This window comes from Pantherophis guttatus, chromosome 6 (genome assembly GCF_059756535.1).
Source record: "Pantherophis guttatus breed Tessera chromosome 6, ASM5975653v1, whole genome shotgun sequence".
NCBI lineage: Eukaryota > Metazoa > Chordata > Lepidosauria > Squamata > Colubridae > Pantherophis > Pantherophis guttatus.
In genome coordinates, this window is record NC_142068.1 from 68,779,019 (window position 1) to 68,804,307 (window position 25,289).

A 25,289-nucleotide genomic window follows, 5' to 3' on the forward strand; every position below is an offset into this window, starting at 1 on the left:
AAAAAGTAGCTGACCTGTGAGAAAAAAAACTTTATCGTCCTGCCAATCACATGCTTGCTAATGGAAGCCAGTTATCTCAACAACAGCTTAGCCCCTTGGTGTGATTTCTTGACACTTTACAAGATTTGGAGGCGAGGGCAATACAGATTGGTAATTTTCACTACAAATACTATATAGCACATGTATAAAAGCTTGATAGTTAAAGAAATCCATACAGCTGTTTCAGTGATCCTCTTAGAAGTTCCACTACATGGGAAACACACAGAAGAGTATCCTGCCCAGCCTAGCATAGATGTTAATCTACATAGTATTTTGCATCCCTACATAAGGATGGTGGTTTTTTATTTTTTAAGTGGACTTCCATAGTCATTTGGGCAGGATTATGTTTTCTGATTGATTTCAAATTATTCAGTATATTTTAAGGCAAACAAAAGGATAAATCCTAACTTCACCTCTCTTCTGATAAGAACTGCTGTACATTTCTGATAAGAACTACATTTTTCAAGGAAAGGTATAGCTCAGTAAAAATGTTACTCCAGTGTGGGGCTGCTGTGAAAAAAACAAGTATTCTGGTGAGGGTTAATAGACAAGTGACTGAAAATAGATAAATTTGGATCACTTTTTAAAAAAAAGATTAGGCAAATTCAGGAAGAGGAATTCTATAGTGCTATATAACATAAGAGCTCTCTATTGCTTTCAACTTTGTGACTGTTCATTCAGTACCGTTGGGGAGGGGTTCACAAGTCAGAGGGGGCTACTGCATTTATGTAGTGCTTATGGACCTCTCATTAGGATCTGATATGGCATTGAATCATACTGGATGCTAAAGCCCTCGCAGTGAACTCTGGTTAAGAACTCTTGATTGTATGTCCACCCAGCATCAAGAGTTTCTCCTAAAATGAGTAATGCATTAAGTCCAGTACTGACTCTTAACAGCCTTATGGTTCTTCTATTTCAGTCTTAAGTTTAATAAAAACAGGAAAATGTTCAGGAACATGCTCCTGAATTTATTGGCTAAGTATTTACAGGTGTAGTAGAAATCGGATCACTGTATGATTCATCAGGACTTTGTATTTAGCACACCTCTGTGTTGATAGGATGCTTGCTGAGAAATGTTTCCCTGTGATGAACAACAGATAATGTTCAGTTTTGCTTGACCATTATAAAATTTGGGTTTGAGTTTTTCCTGGCTTGCATTTCAGTGACTTTCCCTTCTAGAAATCTTGGAATATAGTCTATAAGGTTGGTATTTACTTATAGGGGTAGTCTTTACCAATTAACAGAATTTAGATCTGTATCCTTAGAGCCACTATTCTGCTATGTTCAGGTATCTTTATGTCTACCATCTAGAGTTTTTTGTCTTTGTTAATTGTTAAGTCTGGACAAGACTTATATGGCAGGTGCCTGTTTGAATTCTAAAGTCCTAGCACATTTTAGCTACTTCATTTTCTTTTACTTTCTATATTTTTTTTGGTCCCACCAGTTCTTGCTTGCAGGCAAGTGGTATTTCTTGCAAGTATTCCAATGCACCATTGTTGCTACATTGTTATGTTGTTGTTTGTAGTCAGTCTGTGCAATTTTCCTGCAGTAGTTAAGTTTCTTCAGTTCTTTACGTAGAGGGCTGATATTGCTTTCTTAATTATTATTATACCCTGCTTGACTCCCGGTAACTTTCCATTGACTATAATGAGCGTTATAGTTCAGCAACATGTGAAGGTCCTCAGAATCATCACTAGAATATATATTGGAAATCTAACACAAAGGCCATTTTCCTTTTTTCAGTTTTGCTCTTATTTGTGGAATTAATATGGACTAAGATATTCTACTAAAAGAAAAATTTACAGTGTGTGTTTACTTTCTTCTACGGACCAAATAACTAATAAATATTACTATCCCTGTAATAAATATAAAATAATGTACAGGTAGTTCTCGACTTAATGACCACAATTGACCAAAATTTATGTTGTTAAGCAAGACATTTGTTAAGTGAGCTTTGCCCCATTTTACTACCTTTTTTGCCAAAGTTGTTTAAGTGAATCAGTGCAGTTGTTAAGTTACTAACATGGTTCTTAAATGAATCTGGCTTCCCCATTGACTTTGCTTGTCAGAAGGTCGCAAAAGGTATCACATGACCCCAGGACACTCATAAATATGACTCAGTTGCCAAGCGTCTGGATTTTGATCACATGACCAGGGAGCTGTTGCAATGGTCATAAGTGTGAAAAATGGATCATAAGTCACTTTTTCCAGTGCCGTTATAACTTTGTCACTAAATGAACTCGAAGACTACCTCTAATGAAAAACACCTGGCAACTGGCAGCAATTTGAAACAAAAGTCAGAATGGTATAAGCGAGAAAGCAGCAATGTTAAAGTGGGGTTTTAAAAAAAGAAAGAAAGAATTACGGTACTCAAAATTATGGGTACATTTGGACTAGTCTAGCAGTTTTCTGATTCTCCCACATGCCAGGATTGTGGCAGAGGCCTTTGGATCTTGCTGCCTATGTAGCTCTCATGGTGACCCCTTATGGGGCATTCTGAGATCAGGGTTTTCTGACCTCAGAAAAAGCCAGCTGTGCAAGATGGCGGAGGGGAGCTGGTTTTCAGTTTTCCTTCTAGTGGAGGTCAGCTGTCTGTTTCTAAGGAATCTTTATCTCCCTTGAGATAGCATTCCAGGGGTCATAGAACTGCAACTTCTATTTCATTTTGACTAATATGGAGATTTCTAAAACAGGTAAAAACGCTTGTCCAAACTAAGCGTATTAAGGCATGCAAATAAACAGATTCTATGCCATGCATGACTTTGTAAGTGTTGCAAATTGAATTACGTTGCAGAGAAAAATAAATGCATTCTGGTAACGTTTTTGACATGACATGGTACTGCTTATCCTACTACTTACGTAGTTAAAATTAGCACATTTGGTTTCTTTTAAAGAGCCACAGTAATGAATGTTCAACATTTATTTGTGGTTCTGTATTGGCAAATGAGGGCTTTAGGTTATGGCAGCTGAACTGTCTGCATCTTAATGCTCTTTCGCTCCGTGTTTTTTCTCCTTTTCTCCAGGTTACTTATTTCTGTCTTTGTAGCATGTGATATTAAGAAAGATAGATAGATAGATAGATAGATAGATAGATAGATAGATAGATAGATAGATATAGATATAGATATAGATATAGATATAGATATAGATATAGATATAGATATAGATATAGATATATAGAATATATATATATATTCTTAAGGGTTTGGTGTTACTACTGCTGATGAGGAAGGACAAACTATACATACAGCCATGAAATATAACCTTTGATTATATTAATAATATTACTATATTAAATTATATTTTGGGTTTTATGGTGTCCTGTGGCTTTTACTCCTAGGCACATTTCTTCTTTTAAGTTGCCTGTAGTGACTGATTTGCAGTACCAGTGTCCTATAAAATGATATTATTTGTCTTTGAACATAACTGTATTGCTAACAAGTAAATATTTTGTATTTTGAAAAACAAAAATGCATTGTTCCTAAGGACAAAAATAGTCTAATTACAGTTCAATTTCATTTTGGAAAAATTACGTTGTTATTAATTGATATGTATGTAAACTTTATGCATCATACAAATGAAGGAATAAAATACATTCTGCATGATATCATAACATTGGCATTTCAAAGAAGCTTTAAACCTAAAGAAATTAAGGGCTGCAATCATGTATGTATTTACATGAGGCAAAGTGCCACTGAATTCAGTAGGATTCTCCTAAACGAGACTTACTTCTGAGTAAGAATTGTATAGGGGAGAGCTTTTTAAATACTCATTTCAAGCCCAGCTTTGTTAAAATGACAAGTGTATTGTCGAATTTAACAAGAAACAGAAAGAAATCAGAAAATTTTAACAGCAAAGGAAAATATAAATATATTTCTAATTCCCCTCACTTTTACCTCGGACCTTGTGTTTTTTTTGTCTTAAAGGACTTTGTGTATAAACTAGCTACCACAGTTACTCAGAAATAATTTAGCCAGAATCATATCCTTTGGAAACTTGAGTGTATGTGAATGAGCTTCTTTTCAAGTTGTAAACTCAAAAAAAAAAAACGTGCTCCTTTTGTTACTGGTCCATTTTAACCTATAATGATGTGAAGGGAAGCATTACAATGTAGCATTTCTTTGTTCCTCTACTTAAAACAGCTATAGCATATTAAGTAGGACTCTTTTTTTACTTAATCTTACCCACCTTGTTTCATTCTAGGGGGACTTTCTTCAAAAATATCATTTAAATCTTTGTTTCTAAAATAGGATTAGCAAGTGTTGTACCCTTCAAATATTCTGGTTAATTCATCAGAGCACAATTCGACAATCTTCTTTTTTAACGCAAAGAGCCTTTAGTTAATTTTGAATCCCTAAAGAATTAATAACATATTTGGGTTTATTCCATGAACGTACAAGACCAGACATTTCTCATAATGTTCCTAAAGGTTTAGATAGACTTAAAGAAAGCGTTTTGCCCTTTGGGATAATTTAAGTTGCAAAGGATTAGTATGAACCCAAATAACTTTTGACTTTTTTCAGAACAAAACAATTCCCTGTGGTGCAGCTGTCATAACCCCAAAGTTTATGTGTTTAGATACACTTACAAATGTGTGAGAGATTATATCTTTTCTGAGAGTTGTCTGTTTGAAATATATGTTATGGTATCTTAAAAGAGAATGCTGTTTTCCTCTTGTGCTTAATTACAGTAGCTAGGTAAGTTTTTGATTCTCAGCTTTTTAGAACCACTTATTAAAAATAATATTCATGTTAATATCATTGCCCTGTTTCTCTGAATATTGGCTGATGTTCTCAGCAGTGTTTGTTCAGTTTAAGACTCCGCTGAATTTTCACAATGGAGCTGATGAAAGTTTTCTTTGAAAATGTATCTTGAAAGAAAAACTACCATAATTCCCCTTCACGGAAGTTAATAATAAATGTTTTGGTTATGTTTTGTGTATAAGCACAATTTTTCAAAATTATATATGCCTTTAGTTTTAGTATTCAGAAAGATATTTCTATATTTATAAATAGGATTAGACCAAAAAAAACACGTGTCTATGAATATCATATCCCATAGTTACATTGTCTTAGCTTAATAGGCTGATAATGAAATTCTGGGATTTCCCATTAATCTTTAGTGTGTATTTTTTTAATTTACTTCAAATGTATGACTGTGATTAGTTGAATTGTATCCTAGCTCCTTCTCTCTTTCTCTTTCTCTCTCCCTTCCCCCCCTCTCTCTAAAATATGTTTACTGTAATAAGATATGCATCCTGATAAGTAAAATACTATATAATATACTGACAAGGATATTATAGGACACCTGTCTTTATTGTAGCAGCTATGCAAGTTTGCTACAAGACCAAATAATTGTATATTTGTAACATTTCATTCTACTGAATTATGGACATCCTACAATACACTTTCCATCTTTTACATGATGATAGAACATAGATATCATTTTGATGTGCCTTTTAATATGTATTTGTACTTTCCAAAGATTGAAATCCATCAAGAGTAGTAACTTCTGAAGACAAAGAACGAATGCTGAGGAAAAAATCCCTCCCCCCCAACATGTATATAAAGAAACTCTAAACTTACATACGTACATATGTACATACGTACATGCATACATATATATATGTTCAAAAGTATAGTTGTTCGATGTGTATAGGATACATTGACGTGAATACCAAATGACAGTTGTTTACTTAACTTGTTTTCCATAAGTTACATACATAAGTTAGATTCTTTTAGGGTGTATAGTTTTTGAGTCAGAACTAATCTTATATTTGTTAATTTATCAAATTCTGAGGTAAACAATCCTGACAATAATTATCTTTGATGTGATTGTCTGAATCAAAGATGGATGCTATCATAATCATGGGTTAAAATTTATCATTTTTATCTAAATGACAAGGAATCTGCTGAACATAGTTCATAATGTGCTATTTAGGGAGGCTCTTTTGGCAGGAAACTGTTGAGGAAAAGATACTTACCTTTTAAAAATTAAAATCACAATCCATTATATCTGAATTTCAAAGATGAATACTGCAGTTCTCAACTTTCATACTCTCGTAGAATAACTTTTCAATGGCTGATTTAAACCAAAATAAATTCAGCAAAATTGTAAAATATTTTTGTAGTATGCAGCATACATTACATTCTGTGCAAGTGATAAAGAATTTTCCCTAAATACAAAAACTACCTTAATTTTTTAAAATGTTATATACATAGAACCATATTTCTTGAGGATTAGAATTTTTTTTTTAAAAAAAGATTGCATCATTGGGTTTGAATATTTTAAAGTAAATAATTAAAAATGCACTCTTTGGTAGCCTAAACTTTTTGATACAAGTATTCCTGTCATTAAACTTAGAGTAAGCTAAATTGATGGGTTCTTTCAGGAGTCTAGGCTGTGCCTAGAGTTTTGTACTTCTTTAAAAGTTCTCATTTGCACTCTCCAATGAATTTAAACTTTCTAGATTTGTACCTGCTTAAAAGGAGGTTTGTGACCTCTTGACCCTTTTGTTATCGCTAATTCAGAAACGCCTTTATTCTGGAAAGCTTAGGTATTAAAAAGAGAGAGAGGGAGGGAGAGAGAAAGGGAAGAAGGAAAGAAGGGGGAAAAGCGTTAATGGCATAAGACTTCTTTCTGATCACCCTCTGCTAGATGTTTATGCAAAATGTCAATAGGAGCAATTGGCCTAACAGTGTGACAACTTATTTTGCTTGGAAATGGGCTAATCTCCTGTTTGGGTTATCTGGAGGTCAGGTGGGGATTTCTTTTAATGCTGGCTAAACTTTTTCAGCCTTTGTTGGGTTGAGGCTAAAATCTTCTCAGCCCTCATGAATCCCAGTTATCTATCAAAGAAAACAGTGGGCTTTATCCCAAAATAGGTATTCTTGAAAATAACCCCCCCCCCCACTTTTTTTCTTTCATTGGGACTTTTTCTCCAATCAATCTGCTTTGGGTGGCAGTAGTGCTTGCTTCTTAACACATGGGCTCAAGATCACGGGTGGCATTCTGTTTTTCTGATTGCGCACCGATTGCAATCCTATAGAGGGGGAGAAGGTAGATAATACAAATAGGTGCATGTAGGATTGTACCCTGCAACATCCTTAATCTTAAATGTGAAAAAGTGACTTGTCAGCCCCACAAAGTACACCAGACCAGAAAATAAAGTCCATTAGAAGACTAGAACTATGCTTCATTGAGATAAATTACAATAACAGAATTCTGCAAACTTTATCTCTCCTCCTTGTTAAATGATAGGGCATCTTGGCATCTTGAAGACCTGTGGACTTCAATTCTCAGAATCCCCCGGCCACCTGTGGAGAATCAGGGAGGATCCTCTCTGTCACTTCCAAATACTGGACTATCTTACTTCCCCAGATTTGAAGGGTGCTTTGGCTCTCATTGCTTATGCAAAAGTTCTTGCATACTTTATCAAGGTTATCCCCTTTATTCTCTGCCTTGGAAAGCAAGAAACACATTTTCTGTCCACCAGCAACGGGTTCCTTTCATGCCTTGCTTTGACAGCAGAAGTGGGACTTGTGTTCTTTAATGTTGATAAGCGTTCATTAAAGGCCAACTTCGGGCCCTTACAGAAGTTCACGTAGAAGCTCCCATACAAATGGCCGCCATTTGCTGGAGCTGGTCACCATTGCACTATCACAGCAGGCTGGAACTCAATAAATGTTTAGGCAGGCATGGCTGGCCATGAAATAGGCCTTGTCAGGTTGCATGCTGTGAACTCCCCGCCTCAGCAGTGAATCAGCTTCTGTGTGTTTTTATAATAGCCTCCCACCCCCACCCCCAGCTAATTATGCCCCAAGGCTCTGGAAGGCAGCCTTACCTGTTGAAAAGGACTACGCAGCAAGTGTTCTGACATGTTTCTCAGGCAAATTGTTTTTGATACAAAGGTACTTTACCCGTAGAGCAGTCCAGAAGTATTTGGGTTGATCACTGGTTAAGAAAAAAATAATAATACGATGCAATATTTGCTAACTAATATGCAACCCTAAAAAGAGAACACAGCCTCTCTTTTCATGGCCTTCAATTCACAGCATTTTAAACACAAACTAACACCAGTATCCACAGGATCCATTTGAATTCCCTTGTTTCAGTTCTATGCAGCTGATAAGAATTAATTTGCCAATACTTTGAATGTGGTAAATTTTTCTTAACATTTTTAGTTAGTTTGAATATGAACATCTATATAACCTGGTGATTTATAGCTTTCTGCCTTGACTTCTCTTTTCTAAACCAGAATTTCATTCCCCCCCCCCCAAAACTGAGTTCTAAGGAGGGTATATCATTCCTGAGGCAGGCAGATACAAGAATTTGTGAGGCCATCAAAATGCTATTCTAGTGAATAGCCACATGGGTTTCTGCTGTTACTGGAACTTGGCTGTGCTTGAAAAATTATATTTAATAAGAACCCACTGGCTTTATGTATGGTTATATATAGCTGTAAAGGATGCCAAAAAAGGTCTTCCTTTGACTTCAGTGATCAGCACTATGGCACCTGCATGTTAAAATGTGATTATTTATTTTAATTATTATAATTTAAAAAATATTTGATTAGTTAGTTCAAACCTCATGGACAATGATTGTTCAGAATCATCTAAATCTGATTTTAGTTTTACATCTACAAATTTGGAAACAGAAACTAAAAGAATGCAAGGCAGGAAGAAAAATCCGAAAACACAAAGTAAGCAACAAATGTCCTTTTTATCTTGCAGCCAAATTGCTGAGTGGTGCATTTGAAGATGTGAATTGGGTTCAAATAGCAGGGGCACATAACTTGGGGTCAGCTACAGGAATTCCTCACACAAATGTCTTCTCTCGCATATTCTTTTGTTCTTTTGAGACTGTTCTGACTGCTGGGTTCAGTCTTGGCTCCTTGAGGCTTTAAATAGCAGAGAGTTAACTCATTACTGGGCAGGAAAAAAATGAGTTCCCAAGTTTTCATATTAAGAATGAGCAAGTTTTAAATATATATATAATTTAATCTTCATTAAACATTTCAGTCGCTAAACTTATCTCTAAGCTTTCCATAAACAATACAAGAGGCTTTCCATGTTGTCTCTAGGCCACCCAGCAGCTGAATTTGATTTACCTTTTTCCTTCTAAAAGATAGATTGATAGAATATCCATGGTATTATTTTCAACCTAAGTGATCCTATAATATAATCACATATTATTTATTATCTTTGTATTTGCAGCATCAAATTATTTAAGTGTATAATCATGTTACCAGGAAATTTGTAACCACGTGTTTCTCAGTATTGGTGCATTCTGCAGTAGAAACAGTAGCTGTTGATATGCAAATATAATGGGCACCCAAACCAGAAACTTAATAAAAACCAAAAAATCAAATAAAAAAAAATGATATACAAATCATATACAAAAATGTTCTACCATATTAAACATTAAATAGCCAACTATAATCAATAACTGAAACAGTAAATATTTATTTTGAGCAATTTTTTTTCCAGTTGGAGTCCTACACTTAGATTGTCACAGACATCTCTGCCAAAAATGAAGTAACTTCTTAAAATGTTTATATATCATGGTGTATACAATCTTTGCCAGCTGTAGAGCTTTAGGATTTGGTAGAAATCTTGTCACACGGCAAAGGTCATTAAATAATATCTGGCAGCATGAAAAATATTTTAATGGAACATAGTGAATATGTGTAGCCAGGAAAGCCTGCCAATTTCTATAATCTCATCATACTTCATTGATGAAGCGCAACTTTCCATCAACCCCAAATCCAACATGGGGAATTTCCCTTTTCATTTTCAGTGGGATTTTAATGAGGGAAGGATTAAATATTTAAAACTAAATGCTCAAGGGAAAAATTGAACCAGTTGAATGAAAACAATTGCAGTAACTAGGGATAAGGTTTTATGCAGAATGGAAAAAATCTCAAAAGATAGTACTTAAACATAATATGTATCCATTAATTCAACCAGTTAAATTATTTGTCTCCAGTGTGCACTATTTGAGTAATAACCCAAATACTTTTGAGGCATCAGAGTCAAAGGCTCTAAAGACCTGTTTATAAATGGGGAATTTTCTTTTCCTATGTTTCTTAGAGATAAATTGGAATACAAAATGGATTTATTTGATTAAGGTTCAGACATATATGTTACTATTTCTAGTAAGTCTTAATAGATTTTTACTGACTAGGACTGATGAGTTTTGATAACTTGATCTCACACTATCAATTGGGCTTGGAAACTAAGCAGGGTGAGGTCTGTTTAGTTCTTGGATGAGAAACACAAAAGAATACTAGGAGTACAGGTTAGATGTAAAGTAAAAAAAAAAAAAATTCCAGGAGAAGGCAATAGCAATAGCAATAGCACTTAGACTTATATACATCGCTTCACAGTGCTTTACAGCCCTTTCCAAGCAGTTTACAGAGTAAGCATATTGCCCCCAACAACCTGGGTCCTTATTTTATCGACCTCGGAAGGATGAAAAGTTGAGTCAACCTTGAGCAGGTCAGGATCAAACTGATGGCAGTTGGCAGAATTAGCCTGCAATACTGTATTCTAACCACTGCGCCACCATGGCTCTTAAACCATTTCTATACTTTGATGAAAAAAATTACATGGATACGTCCCCAAAGTCACCAAAACTAACTTAACCTGGAGTTAAGGTTTCCTTAAAGGGGACTTTGTGTATAATTTTTTTTCTTCCATTCAATTGTGTCTGATTCTCAGAGACTGCCTGGACAAGTTCCTGCAGTTTTCTTATCAACATCCCCCCCCCCCCCGAAATGGTTTGCCATTGTCTCCTTCTTGGGGCTGAGAGAAAATGACTGGCTCAAGATCATCAGCTGGCTTAGTACCCAATATGAGACTAGACCTCCCAGTCTCCCAGTTTCTAGACTGATGCCTTAACCATTACACCAAACGGGTGTATAGAATAAAATATTACTTTTCTCCAAATATTTTTTCCTCTTTCTCTAATTGCCTGACAGTCTGAGAAGTCATGGATGGTGGCTGAAATTATTTGCAAAAACTATGTATCTATTTTCTATCCATAGAAGGAAGAAGTTAGAAGAGAACATTAAAGTCATGATCATCTATTCAGTACAGGGTCCAGTTACAATAGCTGTGTCAGATGACTGTCCAGCAGCAAGAAAGAATGACTAATTTCTCCTTTTCCTTATTTTCAAATATAATTTAATCAAGCGGAATGCTTGCATACCTTACATTATACAGATCTTATTTTAAAACAGGCTTATTCCACCTATGAATAATTTAAGGAGCTTAACTACATTGTTGAAATGAAATGGATTCAGAATAATTCCTGTTTTGATTCCACTGATAGCGACGTGTCGTGTTAGTTCCATTTATTTCAACAAAAGTTTGCTTTGATACAAGTAATGTACTTATCAGCATCAACAGAGCGGTGTACTACTGACTTCTGCTAGATTCTACGCAGTATAGTTAGGGTGTGTGTGTCTGCGCACAGGATTGTTTGTGTGTGCATGCATGCAGGATTGTTTATGTTGTACACTGTTGTAGGACAGCCATTTTTCCAACTACCAAGTGATTGCTGAATTGCAAAATGACACACTCTTAGTAATCATAGTTTCCCTGTCTCAACTGGCAATGCCACTTGCTAAGCTTGCATTGCATTCCCATTGTGGGAACAGTTAGCCTGAAACTTTAAATTTTGCATCACTATAAACAGTTGTAAGCTGGTGTGTATATTTTTGGCAAAAGTAACTGTCATATGATTGAACTTGCCTTCAAATTCTTTTCCTGTTCCACCTTTATATTTAATTACAGGATTTCAGCCTCCTAGGATTATATCCTCTTCTGCTTCATTGGAAATAAACATGTGTACGGTTTTATTTCTGCTGAGATATGAGTCATTATGGTTGTCTTAAGCCAAAGCACTGCAAGATGAAGGCCTGATCATCATCAAAGGCTATGGACCATTTTATCCCATGCCGGTCCACTTTATATAGATATTTTTTTGCTTCCCATTTTAAGGTTAAGAAAGAATGACCGTCTTAAGTTATTCAGCTGTCTTCTGTGCTAAGGGTGGACTAGAATCTGAGTCTTTCTGGTCCAGTGCCTTAATCATTGAACTAGTCTGGCTTTCATTCGCACACAGAGAGAGAGAGAGAGAATCACATACAGATTTATCACTTTCCAGAAAATTAGCATACACATACTGTATGTATACATATACCGACACACATTTACAAGAGAGACTTCTATATTTATATTGATTTCTTTAGCACTCTGCTCTATTGACAATTCCCTGCATTTCAGGGGATTATTAAGCCATCAGTCATAAGCTAAAAGCCTTGTAGGTTTCAAGCATTTTGCCTAATGGTATAATATCTGAAAGTAAATATATTCCTACATTTGTAATTATTTCAAATTCTCAGGTACTAATCCTTTTGCAATCTTATATTTATGTGACATCCATCCAGAATATTTGTCAGCAGAGCTTGCCATTTACAGTAAATGCAGCAAATCTGTTCCCTGTTGAGCAATAACTTATAAAAATAGTTTGTACGGTAAACTTCAGCCCAGACCAGACGTGAGAAGAATGAAAAAGTGTCTAATTTGTTTTCTCAGTGAGGGCTAACTTTGGGCAGGGAACCATGTCTCTGCCCAACCCACTTCAGAAAGGTTTTTGGAATATAAAATCGGAAATGGAAGTGTTATGTATACTGGCTTGGTCCTAGAGCAGGGCTGTCAAACTCACGGCCCACGGGCTGGATGCGTCATGCGCTGGCCACGCCCAGTTTAGTGAAGGGGGAAAAAAATTGTGATACATCACGTGATGATGCTGTGACGATGCAAGTTTGACACCCCTGTCCTAGAAAGAGGGGTGGGGAGGACGAGGAGAAGGAGGATTTTTATCTTTACAACCCACTGCAAACAGAAATTATGAAAATGTAAAATAGTTGTGTTAATGTTAAATAAGTAAAACCAAAGTACAGTGAATTTATAGAGAATAGATGTGTGCTCCTCTGCAGTGTCCTTATGTAGACTAAACAAATGGGAAAATGTTTCATACTTAGCTGTAGAAAATTCATTTGATGCTCCTTGAAACATCTGTCAACAGTGATACTGTTTGCCAGCCTTCCCTGATAGCGAATCACTCTGACATCGAGGGAACATCTGCAAAGTGCCAAATTATGTTACCAATGACTAAGATAGTTCCAAAGAATCATTATAGCAAGTGACTTTTGCCCATCTGTAAGTCTATTGCTACATCACGTAACTGCAACGGTGAGTAAAAAAGGAAGTGGCATTGCCCAGAGGCCCAAATGTACACCACTATAGTTCACTGCTATTCCTGCTCCATCTTCCTCAGATGGTTGTCCTAACATAACCCCCCTGCCCTCCGGTGGGGAAGGGAACGAATAATTGGATGGCTTACTTAATGTGCTTGTAGGAGTTGGTTCTGTGCTGCATTTAAAGTTGGTTTCTATGGTGTTCTTTAAAATAAATATTTGGGAATTAATTGTAGTGTAACCAGCTACCGTGTTTCCCTGAAAATAAGTCCACGTCTTATATTTTTTTGAACCCTGATGTCTTATTTTTTTGAACCAGGCAATGTCTTATTTTGGGGGAAACAGGGTAATTGTAGAATTATTAGAGGGAACGCGATTGGGATAAAATATTTTGTCGACTCTGCACTGCTCTGGAGCTGATGATGTTCTCTGGTGATACTAACATCATTTCCCTTTCTTTTGGGTGTCAGAGAGAGGGCACAGTGGCTGACGCTTCAGTGGTTGTCTTGCTTCTCTCTGTGTTACAGACCTTGTGCATTCTGTCATTCTGCATAAATGAAAAGGGGAACATTGGCTGCTAAAGTTGGCATCTTGATCCCCCCCCCTTTCTTCCTTTTCAAAAGCAGTGTCTCCTCTCTTGCTTCAAGACTGACTCTGCAGCTGTGTGTGAGACGCAGGACTTCCAACGGCAGAGGGCATAACTTGGATGGATGCCTTTCCTAGTGCCTTGTTCTTTCCATTACCAGCACAAACAACATCCATTCTGCAAAATAAGCAAGTGCCAATTTGCGTATGAAATATATGAAGCCATGAGAGACATCTGCAATTTGTGTGTGTGTGTGTGTGTGTGTGTGGTTGCAGTGAGGAAGATATGAATTTGTACTCTCTATCTGTTACAGATAGAGATTAGCAGATCTCTATCTGTAGATTAAGCAATCTTAAACTAGCGAGTAAGATTCCTTGAATATAGTCGGACTAATTTCGTGAATTGTGAAGCACACACATACACAAACAGTTCAAGATAAATTTGCTTTCATTTCAGTACCATAATGACTCTCCAAGTCTCTTCAAGAGGTAGGCCCTTCTCTTGACTATCTTTTGAATTTTTCTCTTGATTACTGGGAATGTAAGGGTTCTTCTGTTAGAGTTTGCAGCAATCCAACCAGCACACAAGTAAACAATTCAGCAGGATTCGTTTATATAAGAAACTTCTTTATATACAATACCATACAGCAGAAGCCAGAACCAGAACTCAGAATCCAGAAGTACAGAATCAATAATCACAGAAGCTATAGAGTCACAGAAGCACTATTATATATGCAGATCAGTGAACCTAAGCCACACCCACAGTCCGAACCATCTGGGTCACCAAACAGTCCCCATTGGCTGACTTGTTACCATGTCTATTCCAATTCGTGAACCCTTATATACTGACACTCCTCCCTTCATGACTGGAATAGACATAATACCGAATAACTTAATATTCTTCCCATGGTGCACTCCACCCAATGGCTTGGTCATTATATCTGCCAGATTGTCCTCTGAAGAACAGTGAAGCAAGCTAATTAATTTATATTTGATGGCTTCTCTTACATTACAGTATTTGATATCCACATGCTTACTTCTATTCTTTACTCTGTCACCTGTAGCCATTTTAATGCAAGCAGCATTATTCTCAAACACTGTTACAGCTTCAGTTACTTTACATTTAAATCCTTTAACAGCTTTAACCAATTTACCTCTGAGCAAAGCTCAGATAGAGCAATAAATTCTGCCTCTGCGATAGAAATGGCTACATTTGTTTGTTTTCTGGACTTCCAACCAATTAAAGTCCCCCTTTTTATACCCATCCAATGCAATTGCATTGGTGCAGCAGTAAAGCGATTTAAGATGCTTACTGCATAAGCTATGTCTGGTCTGGACCACTGTGACAGATATAACAGGCTGCCTATTGCAGACTGATATATATCTCTTGATCACAGGCTTCACTTTTGTCCTCAAATTGTTGTGAAAATCTGTGCTCATAGGTGTTGGAGCAGTGTTATAAACCTTCATGTTGTATCTCTCCAACAGCTGTTCTGTTTTCCTTCTTTGACTGAGAACGTAACCACCTTTCTCAGTTTTTTGTATCTCTAAACCGAGATAGTTTTCCATGTCTCCCAAATCTTTTAATTCAATTTTTTTTCTCTAATTGATTAGCAAATTCTTTTACCGTGACAAATCCTTTGCAATGAAACAAAGATCATCCCCAAATGCTAATAATTGACAATCCCCACCTTGTAACTTTCCAATATATATGCAACCATCAGCCTTACAACTCTTGAACCCAAGACCCTTCAATGCAGTATCTAAACAGATATTCAAATTCCTGGCTGACTGCTTCAGCCCATAAATGGCCTTGTTCAATTTATATACAGTGTTAGGCTTTTTACTTTCATACCCTGGTGCTTGAACTATGTAAATTTCTTCTAATTCTGCATTGAGAAATGCTGTGGTTATATCCAAATGCCAAATTTTATGTCCATGTGCCGCTGTCAACTCTTATGTCAACCTTATGCTTTCATTCTTTACAGTTGGCGCGAATACCTCATCATAGTGTATGTTTTTCCTTTGTAAAAAAATCTTGTGCCACTAACCTTGCTTTATATTGTACCTCATTGTTGGGCAGTACTTTCTTTTTGTGCACCCACTTACATCCTACAGCTTTGCAACCTTGTGGCAAAGCCATAGATGTGAACACTTTATGTTCACTCATATATATACAGATCAGTGAACTTAAGACATGCCCAGCTGTTACCTGTTACCATGTCTATTCCAATTCATGAACCCTTATATACTGACGTCTTCATATTGACCTTTTTTTCTGACATGAACAAAATACTTTAACTCTGACTAGGATGCTAGCCAGATGAATACTGATGGATGCTGGTAGGCAGAGGCAGAATTTTTTTTTTCTTGTTTTCCTCCCCAAAAACTTAACGTGCATCTTATACTCCGAAAAATACGGTATGTATGTAAGAAGAAGCCTATAAAATTAGCAGTTCACTGGAGATATTAAATGGTTTGTATAAAATAAGACTCTAGATAAAAATTTTGCTTCTGCCTTCAAAACCCCTGGGTAAATGGTCGTTTAGTAAGAATATCTCAATCTTCTCTTCAGGAGTGAAATCTGACAGTCTCAAAGGGGGTGTATTAGCTCTGGTTGCCGGTGAGAGTACAGCGGGCACTTGATAAGGTTGTGTAAAAAAGACTCAACCTATGTACTTGAGCAAATACATACTCAAGAATTTGGCGTATGGAGCAGCTGTCACCCTAATAAGGAGAGCATCTCTATGGGCAGGGAGAAGACCCTTCTGTGTAAGGCACACAGAATCTTATAGAAATAATTGGGGAGGTCCAGGAGGGGAGAGCAATTCATCTAAAAGGAGATGGGAAAGTTTGGCTCTGTCTACCTGAATGTCTAAATCCATACCCTTTGCTTAAGTTCTACCAAGGTTTTTTCTAGACTCAAAGCAAGTAGGGCTGGTATTGACAGTTCATACTGTCTCAAATCTTGGTCTATTTGTTTTTTCAGAGTAGATTGAACGAGGAAAGAGAGGTATCAATGAGGTTTCCCTGAATGATTTGTTTTGCCCAGAATCTTAGCTATAATCTTGTCCAGGCTTTAAGTGAGATACAGCCTAGCTCTAATCTGGTGATGACATTAGAAGTTGAGTAAAGCATATCTGCTATTGATTTTAAGAATTTTGTTTTGCTATTACTTAAGGATCGATATGTTTTTGTATATCTGAGATCAATCATGCCAAGAATTGAACAATTTGAAAAATGTTCCCTTGCCAACTAGCAAATTTGTTGATTTGCTAGAAGTAATTTTTGAGTTTTCATAGTTAACTCAATAGCATTATTTGATGTTTTCTAGAATATTCTTAGAATGACGTATACTGGAATAAATCCTTTCATGATAGACAGATCATATTTTCCTCAGAACTTGTCCCCAGTTCTCCCAATTGGGTATAACTGGGAGGAGAGGTTAAAGAAGTTAGTGCAACTCATCATTGCTTTAAATAAGCACCTCCACTGTCCCAATGCTAACACTTTCCAGTTTGATGCAAAGATTGGCTCAGATTCAAATGTGACTTAATCTTTTGGCTAGATTGCTTCTGTGGAAAGGGCAGGACTTTCAGATGGTCTGCACAGGAATTCAACTTATTCACTAATTAGCATTTTAAAACTATGAGATAAATACAGAAAAAGAATTAGACTACACTTATCACCTCTTGTTCTGATCTTTATTCATGAAGGAGAGTGTACAGAAAAAAAATTATTAGTAGTCACTCATCAAATAAAAGAATTATTAATAAAATAATGATGAAGTCCTTTGAGATTCTTTAAAATGCAGTAGTCATTGAATCACACTGGTTTCCAAATCTACAAATAAGCAATATAGTCCTAAAGGAATAACAAAAAGCAAGGAGAAACAAGAGATTTGACTGAATTTGGAAAATTTTGTCACACAGGATTTAGAACATTTAAAGGAATTTATTGCAGTACAGTTCAGAAAATGAACAAGTTAAGGATTTTAAGATCAAATGGATACAGAATTTAAACAAAATAATTGGTATGTAACGATGGAACATTAATGGAATCCTACAAAGGTGTTCATACCATATCCAAAGTTTGATTTTCTCTTAATATAAGAGTATAACATTTATGTTTTTCTTTTCCTTTCTTCTGAACTGCTAAATTCATTTTTTTTTCCAGCTTAGATAAAACTTAATGTTTTTTTCCTTTTCTTGTTTTATAATTTATAAACTGAACCTTGTTGGTTACAGCTGCAAGTTGCAGCTGCAATAGTCTGATGTTAATAGTAATTTATGTTAATATTTATTTCAATGTTCAAATTGATGTAAAATATTATAATATCTATATTTATATCCATATCAGTTGGAAAACTTTTCTTTTAAATTTTAGAATGGTTGTAAACCTCTATTTACAACTTGTTTTCCTATTTTTTCTTACTTTTTCCTATTATATTCGTACATTTAATAAATAATAATTGAAAAAGGAAAACAATAAATCAGTACCAGAAAAAAGATACATCTGGAGAATATATAATGTCTTATAAGATGAAAAGGATGACAAAATAACTTTATACTAATATTTAGCTGATGTGTAAAAATCGTGGATGTTTTAATGAAGTTATCAAAGATCTTTGAATGTCTGTAGCATGCCGCTTTGTATAAATGAGAAACAAAATATATTTTGCTAGCTTGAAGCCTCCCATTCATCAGTGACAATTAACTGATCTATTTGAAAAATGATAATTTTAGGAACCCGTAACATTAATCAATGTTGGTTAAAAAAATTATTTTGTCCACTTATTAAGTACAGATATGGCAAAGTGGAAAAGAAATATTACAATAGAAAAGTGGATTGCATATGAACGTCTTATACAATTGCTATAGAACTGGGTTTTGCTGAAATCTGATTGCCTATTCAGCATACTCCTAATGAGAGTTATGGAGGAACAGCATTGATAGCTGTAGTATTTCCCTGTTTAAGCTTCTCCCATAGGCTTCCAAGGGGATTTACTCTTCAGGTTTTCATTTATTATTTATTATTTGGATTTCTATTCAGCCTTTTATTCAGAAACTCCAGGTAGAATACATAATGTTCCATCCTCTCACTTTTCCCTAGAACAGTGGTTCTCAACCTGTGGTCGGGACCCCTTTGGGGGTCGAACAACCTTTTCACAGGGGTTGCCTAAGACCATCAGAAAACACATATTTTCAATGGTTTTAGGAATAATTGTATGGTTGGGGGTCACCACAACATGAGGAACTGTATTAAAGGGTCGCGGCATTAGGAAGGTTGAGACCCACTGCCCTAGAACCACCCTGTCAAGTAGGCCAGACTGAGAATGACTGCCCCAAATAAACCTGGTGAGATATGGTCAACTAGACCTGGGCCAAGAGCAAATAGTCCATGGCTTAAGTGTAGTAGCATGTTTTGAAGAACGTTGGTGACAAGTATATATTTAGACAAGTATCAGTGGTATGTCAATAGGTTATGAGTGTATTACTAACTTCTTCTGGTTACAATTTTCATTTGCTTCTCTGGAAGGAAGCTTTGTCCAGTTCAGTGGGGCCTGTTTGTGCCCAAGTATGCATTGTTGATGTGTTAATGAATGGTCTGCATTAGTTTCTAAATCAGAAAAGCCTTCCAGAATGTCTTAAAATGTAAAACAGGGCATTCCTAAATGTTTCAGTTCAAAAGTAAGTACCAGGCCTTTCAGGGAGTCTTATTTTCGGAGAAGTGCATGTGGCATTTAACCTTAAAAACCTAAATCATCCCAGTAGAACAGAAAAGGATAAAAAAAACCCAGAGGTTATGGAAATCACCTTAGAGAAACGCATGTCCCCTTCTTTGCGTATTGAAAATGTTTTCAAAGATGAACTTTAATTATGGGAATTGGGATTCTGTAGGGAGAGGCAGCCACTCCAGTAGCCTGCCCCATTGTGCCCAGAAGCAGACTGGCAGCCAGAGCCATTCAACCAGGCAGGTGAACCATAAAGCCAAGGAGAGAAAGCAAACACTGCCTCTCACACTGGTGGCAGTTTCTGCTTCAATCCCTTTTTGCTGGGGCCCTCATGCAGAGGGTGCTGTAGTGGTCCCTATGGAAGGGGATTGAGCCATGGGTCATTCCAACCAGTTTAGACTTCTCCTTGTGGCTTTCAAGAGCTCCTGATGGTGCACTCAGTGGCAGGTGGTAGCCAAAGGTGGCTTCTCTTGGGGCAGGTTCAGAAAAGTGCCACTAAGGAAAAAAAATGGAAAGGAAAATGTGGTTCCAAACCGTATTTGTTCACCTAGCAGGAATGATGTGGTTCATTTTTATTTTTGTTTATTAAATGTTCAGGAGTGCACAAGGATTTATTCTTGGGGCCATGAGCTCCTTGCCTTAATTTTAAATAAGAAAGTTTAGCATCATCACAATGTAAAAAAACATTACTCCTCTTTCTTAAGCATAATATGAGCAAGAAGGACCTAGTAATGAGTGACTGAACCCTTAAATTCAGATAGATTGGAAAATGTACAAGCATTGGACTCTTAGGTTTATGCACTCTTTTCAGTAAAAATATCTTACTGTGTTGATGGTTTATATTTATTATTAGATTTATATCTCATCTTTCCACCAGGAGCTCATAGGAACACACCTAGCAATCCAGTTTTTCCTCCTTTGAGGCCGGTTAGTCCCCTTGCATTGGAAAATATGAAAGGGACAAATGAATGGAAGTTTCTACTGACAAAGAAACACAATGTCATCTTAAAGCAACATCCAGGGCTGCCTAAGTTGTGGGTTCAATCACATTCTCCTTATTGATTTACTGACACCTGTTTGGTGCCAGCTTACTCCTTCCACCTAAAAAGGATTTAAGTATAAAAATTAAATAAGAGGAATCCGTGTTTTAAGGGCCTTTTTTCTCTGTAGCACTGAAATTTTAATTAAAGAGCCTCCCACGAACAGATACAGGGGAGACAGTGGAGTAGCTTAGCTAGCAATTCAGAAAAATCACACTGAAATGGATACAAACTAGTGAGTTGGCCAGTAGACCCACACTGAGTAATAGAGATATAATGTCTTTTTAAAAAGATGCGTTGTGTGTTTTCTATGCCCATATGCGCATAGAATTCTATGCGCTCCCTTTTTTAGGGTTAGGCAGCCTGTTGGCCTTTTCCGTGGGGAAAGGAAGAAAACTTATAAAAATTGTGATCCTCCTTCATTCGTGTCTGGGAAAACGGAGCATATATCGCGACGAACTCCGAGCGATAGGATCCAAAGGCCGCTTTCCCCCCGTTTCTCCTTCCCTCGGTTCAGAGGGATCCGTTTCAGCGCGGGGGTGCCCAAGACGGCTCAGCCGGCCCCCTTCCCTTCCCTGCCCTCCGATCTCCGCGCGTGAAGGGCGATCGCGTGGGAGGCCGTGGGAAATCCGATCTCGCCGTGCAAGCCGGAGCTCCGCAAAGCCAGCGGAGGGGTTGGGGAAGCGTCAGCTGCCCCCCGAGGCGGCGGGATCGCGCTGCTTACTGCCGCTTCGGGCTGCCGTTCCCAACTCCTTCCCCCTTTCAGGCAGCGTCGGATTAAGGCGGAGAGGAAATCGCGCGTCGAGCCCCATAATTACGAGATAAAGGCCCCGGCGAGAGCGTCCCGGCCGCCTCCAGCGAGCTCGGCTCGGGGCGAAATCAAAACAAACCACCTCGCAGGAACCGCCGGGATGGGGGGTTTGCGGGGCGGGAGTGGGTGGGTGGGTGGGTGAGCGAAGCCGGTGGAGGCTCTGATCCGCGCCCAAGTCTCAGGCCAGGGGGGTCGAGAGCCTGAAACAATGCAGAGCCGCGGCTCGGAAGTCCGGGTTTAAGTGGTTTAGCGGGGATTAGGACTTCAAATTGAAGACGGGGCTGCCGCTTTCCTGCCAGAGTCACCCCGGCTTTTAAGAGATTACGTCGGGATTGGAGGGCAGCTCCAGTGGCAGATTCTGAACCCGGGAAAGAACTGTGGGGGGGGGGGGCGGGGGGGAGCGGGAAGGGGGAGAAGAGGGGCCGGAGGCAAATCTCGCCCGGCTGTTCATCCTCAGCATCGGGTTCTTGGTCCCTCGCGAAGTTTTAATGCACCCTTAAGCATGTTTGCAGCAGCGAAAGAGGCATCCAGAAAGAGGGATTTGAAATGAATGGATTCCTGGGGGATTCTCTTCCCTTCGCTTTCCCGACTGCCTCGGACTCAGGGTCGTGCAATTTGCAGGGAGGAACGGGAAACCTGGTTGGGGGCTGTGTGTGTGTGCGGTAGGTTCGTCCAGATGAAGCCGCCGAAGGTGGCCTTGACCTGATCCTTCTCTGTCGCTTTGTCTGCCGCAGCTCCTGGATCTCTTCATGGTGTGGGACTGGTCGACTTACCTGGCCGATTACGGGCAGCCCGGCTCCAAGTACCTGCGCGTCAACCCCAGCACAGCTTTGGCCCTTTTGGAGAAGTAAGTGGTCGCGGAGAGCTGCGGCTTTGCGCGGGCTGCGCTGGAGGAGACCCCCATCCTCCGTTTAGCCTTTCTGCTTTCCCAGACGTCAGACGTTCCCCCTTTTAAAAAAACACTATTAAGATAAGCACCCACCCACCCCGAGAAGAGCCAGCCGTTCCCTCCAGAAGCCTAGAACTGCGGGGTCTGCACCGAGCGGTTGGCCGAGCAGCCGGTTAGGAAGGTTTGCGGGAGGAGCGCCTCTTGTCCTGCGTCTGCCGGAATAGCAAACAAGAAAACACCCTTCTTCCCACCCACCCCAACCCCAGTCTTTGAAATAGACTGTGGGGGGCCCGCTGGGGTCTCCAGAGCTCACGAAGGACGCGCTTTCTTTGCCTTCGCATCGGGGCTTTCTGAGACGCTTTTGCTCTTCAGCTGACCTTCTCCCTCTTTCTGATCTCCAGTATCCCTTTCGGTTTGCCTCCCCGCCCCCGCCCCTTTCTTTGGCTCAATTAGCAAATCAATGGGTAGCTGCCTTTCGAAGTCCTTTGGATCCGGACTCGGCAAATTATTGATCATCTGGTTAAAAACAAGACGAACTACCAGACCTGGATAAGGTGGTCGGTAGCTCGGCTGTTCCTCAAATTGTCATTAAAAAAAAAAAAAAAACTTTAAAAATTAAAAAGAGCGCGAGAGAATAAAGATTTAGCTATGCTGTCTAAAACGGAAAGATAAACGCAAGTTTATCGAACCAATAAATAAATAAGTGTGTGTGTGTGTCTGATTTGTGGCTGCGATGTTCTCTCCAGACGTTCCCGGGTATTTTCTACAGGTAGGTGGGATTTTGCCGTTTGCTAACTGGTTTGCGCTCTCTCTCTTTCTCTCTTTCTCTCCCTCCCTCCCCCCAACTTTCTCTCCTGCTTGCAACGCCGGGACGTTTGGCAGAGTCCACCGAGGGTAAGCATTGTTTCGATTCGTTTTGATCCTGAATCAATTCCCCAGGATTCAGTTTAGAAGAACTCTTGGGAAGTTTCGTGGAAAGAGCCAAACTTTGGATGGTTCTTTGTATAATGGAGCGGGGAGGGGGTGGGTTTCCTGCTCTTTAGAAGAGATCTTGCCTTGTGCTTCGGTTTTGTTTTTGTTTTTTTTCTTTGCTGGGGGCTGCATGCAGACCTCTTGCAGCTACAGCTTCTCCCTCCTCAGCACTGGAAACTTGTGAGTTTCGGATAGAAATAGTCGCCTTATTGAACTGGCCTCTTTCAAGGCATTTCCGAGGCTGATAGGCCGAATTGGGGCGATCTCCAAGTCATCCTAATTATTTCCCCCAAGAAGCAGAGGGGCTCAAGCCTTCCGAGGTAGTGAACCCCCCCAAAACGCCTAACTCTCGTCGGTCTTAGAACGAACTAAGGAGAGATCTGGCTTACCTTGAAAGGCACGTCCTTCTCCAACCCTCCAACCTTCCCTTCCTGGAAGCCGCTTCTGGGCTTCCACGCTTTCTGGTTGGAGGCTGGAAGAACCCCCAGCGTGGGTTCGTGAAGTGGGCCTCGTGCGGGGTTCTCCCAAGAGCTCCCTTGACCTTCTCTTTTTCTCGGCTTCCCTTTTCAGGATGAAAGACGTCAACAAAAAGAACCACCTTTTTGCTCAGTTCCGCAAGAACGACCGCGACAAACAGAAGCTGATCGAGACGGTGGTGCGGCAGCTCCGGGGCTTGGCCAACTGCATCGCCCAGCACCCGTGAAAGCGGCCCCGCCCCACCTCACCCCACCCCGCCGGCGAGCCGGGCTCCCGCGAAGCTGGTTCCGGTGAAAGGGCCGCTGATTTGACGGAGAACGAGAAGGAGGCCCTGGAAGGGACCGGCCGAAGGAAAGGACCCCTTGCCCTGCATTGCAGCCCTTGAAAAGGAGGCCAGGCCTTGCCAAGGGGGAAGCGGGCCTTTGTTGGCCAAGGCCAAACGCCGGGCTGCCTCTGCCGTACTTAATTGTGTAAATACGATCTTCGGAGAAGACCTCAACATCCTCCCTCTTCCCCCCCCCCCCCCAGTCCCCAAAAGGCCATTTAGTGTTTTCTGCTCCAAGGTCCCATTTTCCGACCAGCGATTTTTCTCAACTCGGACATTTCCTACTTGCCCCTCTGCTTCCCTATTTCCGCATTATATTTGTATGTTGTAAGCCTTAAGTAATCCTGACATCAGAATTTCTCCCCCTTTTTTTTCCCAGGTGTGTGTGTGGGGGGGGGAAGCCAAAGTGCGGGGAGCTATTTTGTAGTACCCTTTAAACTACCTAACTCGAACTCAGTCCCGATGGTGTCCCGAACCGATTTTGACTTTGGAAAGCAGCCTCCGGCGCCCTTCGATTTTATCTCCGGGAGATCGGCCCGTGTTGGATGTGGGGGCACGGGGAGGGGGTGTTTCCTGAATCCAGGGTGCCCAGCTTCTGCCAGGGAGCGTCCTTGCTGGAAAGACAAGCGAATGTATCATAAAGGGAACGCCCCATAACTATGGGACTTATAAAGAATGTCCACTTTCTTCCCATGCCTCGCCGCTGATTAAATTATTTGATGGTCCTGCTGAACTCCTTCGTGTAAACCCAGAACTTCCTTTAGCTGTGCCGCTGGATGCGCCGGCCACACGCTACGGGCAAAAGTCCCCGGGCAGGTTTTCTCCAGCGGATTATACGTTTCCTTCGGTGCTGAACGGCTGGCGGCTCTTTCCAGATCCGCCAAGATGCGACTTTCAGAGGCAGAGGAGCATCTTTCCCCTGCGGCAAAGATGAAAGCTTTTGGTTTTCCTTCCTGGGATTTAGGGACGGGATGGAGCAGCTGCCCGGCGGATCAGTATGCTCAGGTGGAAGCCGATGGCGGAGAGATCCAGCCGCGCCTCGGGCATCCTTTTGGAGGAGAGGGAATCTGAGGTCTTTTGCGAGGGAGTTAAGGGGTCCTCTTCCCTCTTCCGGGAAACGGCAACGCTCTTTAGGGTGTAACAATGAGAG

At 39.5% G+C, this 25,289-nt stretch overlaps 1 protein-coding gene across 8 annotated transcripts in view; it reads left to right on the forward strand.

Annotated features, from left to right (window-relative positions):
• EXOC6 (exocyst complex component 6) overlaps window positions 1–24,872 on the forward strand; it is a 114,448-nt gene extending 89,576 nt beyond the window's left edge. For 4 of the 8 annotated variants that reach the window (XM_034430430.3, XM_034430428.3, XM_034430434.2 and 1 more), the window contains 3 exons: window positions 22,211–22,323; window positions 23,248–23,259; window positions 23,908–24,872. In XM_034430430.3, coding sequence (XP_034286321.2) covers window positions 22,211–22,323; window positions 23,248–23,259; window positions 23,908–24,040 — 258 coding nt within the window. In that variant the 3' untranslated portion in view covers window positions 24,041–24,872. The remainder of the gene's footprint in view (window positions 1–22,210; window positions 22,324–23,247; window positions 23,260–23,907) is intronic. The other 4 variants (XM_034430432.3, XM_034430429.3, XM_034430433.2 and 1 more) reach the window with 1 other exon arrangement.
• The last annotated feature ends 417 nt before the right edge of the window (window positions 24,873–25,289 follow it).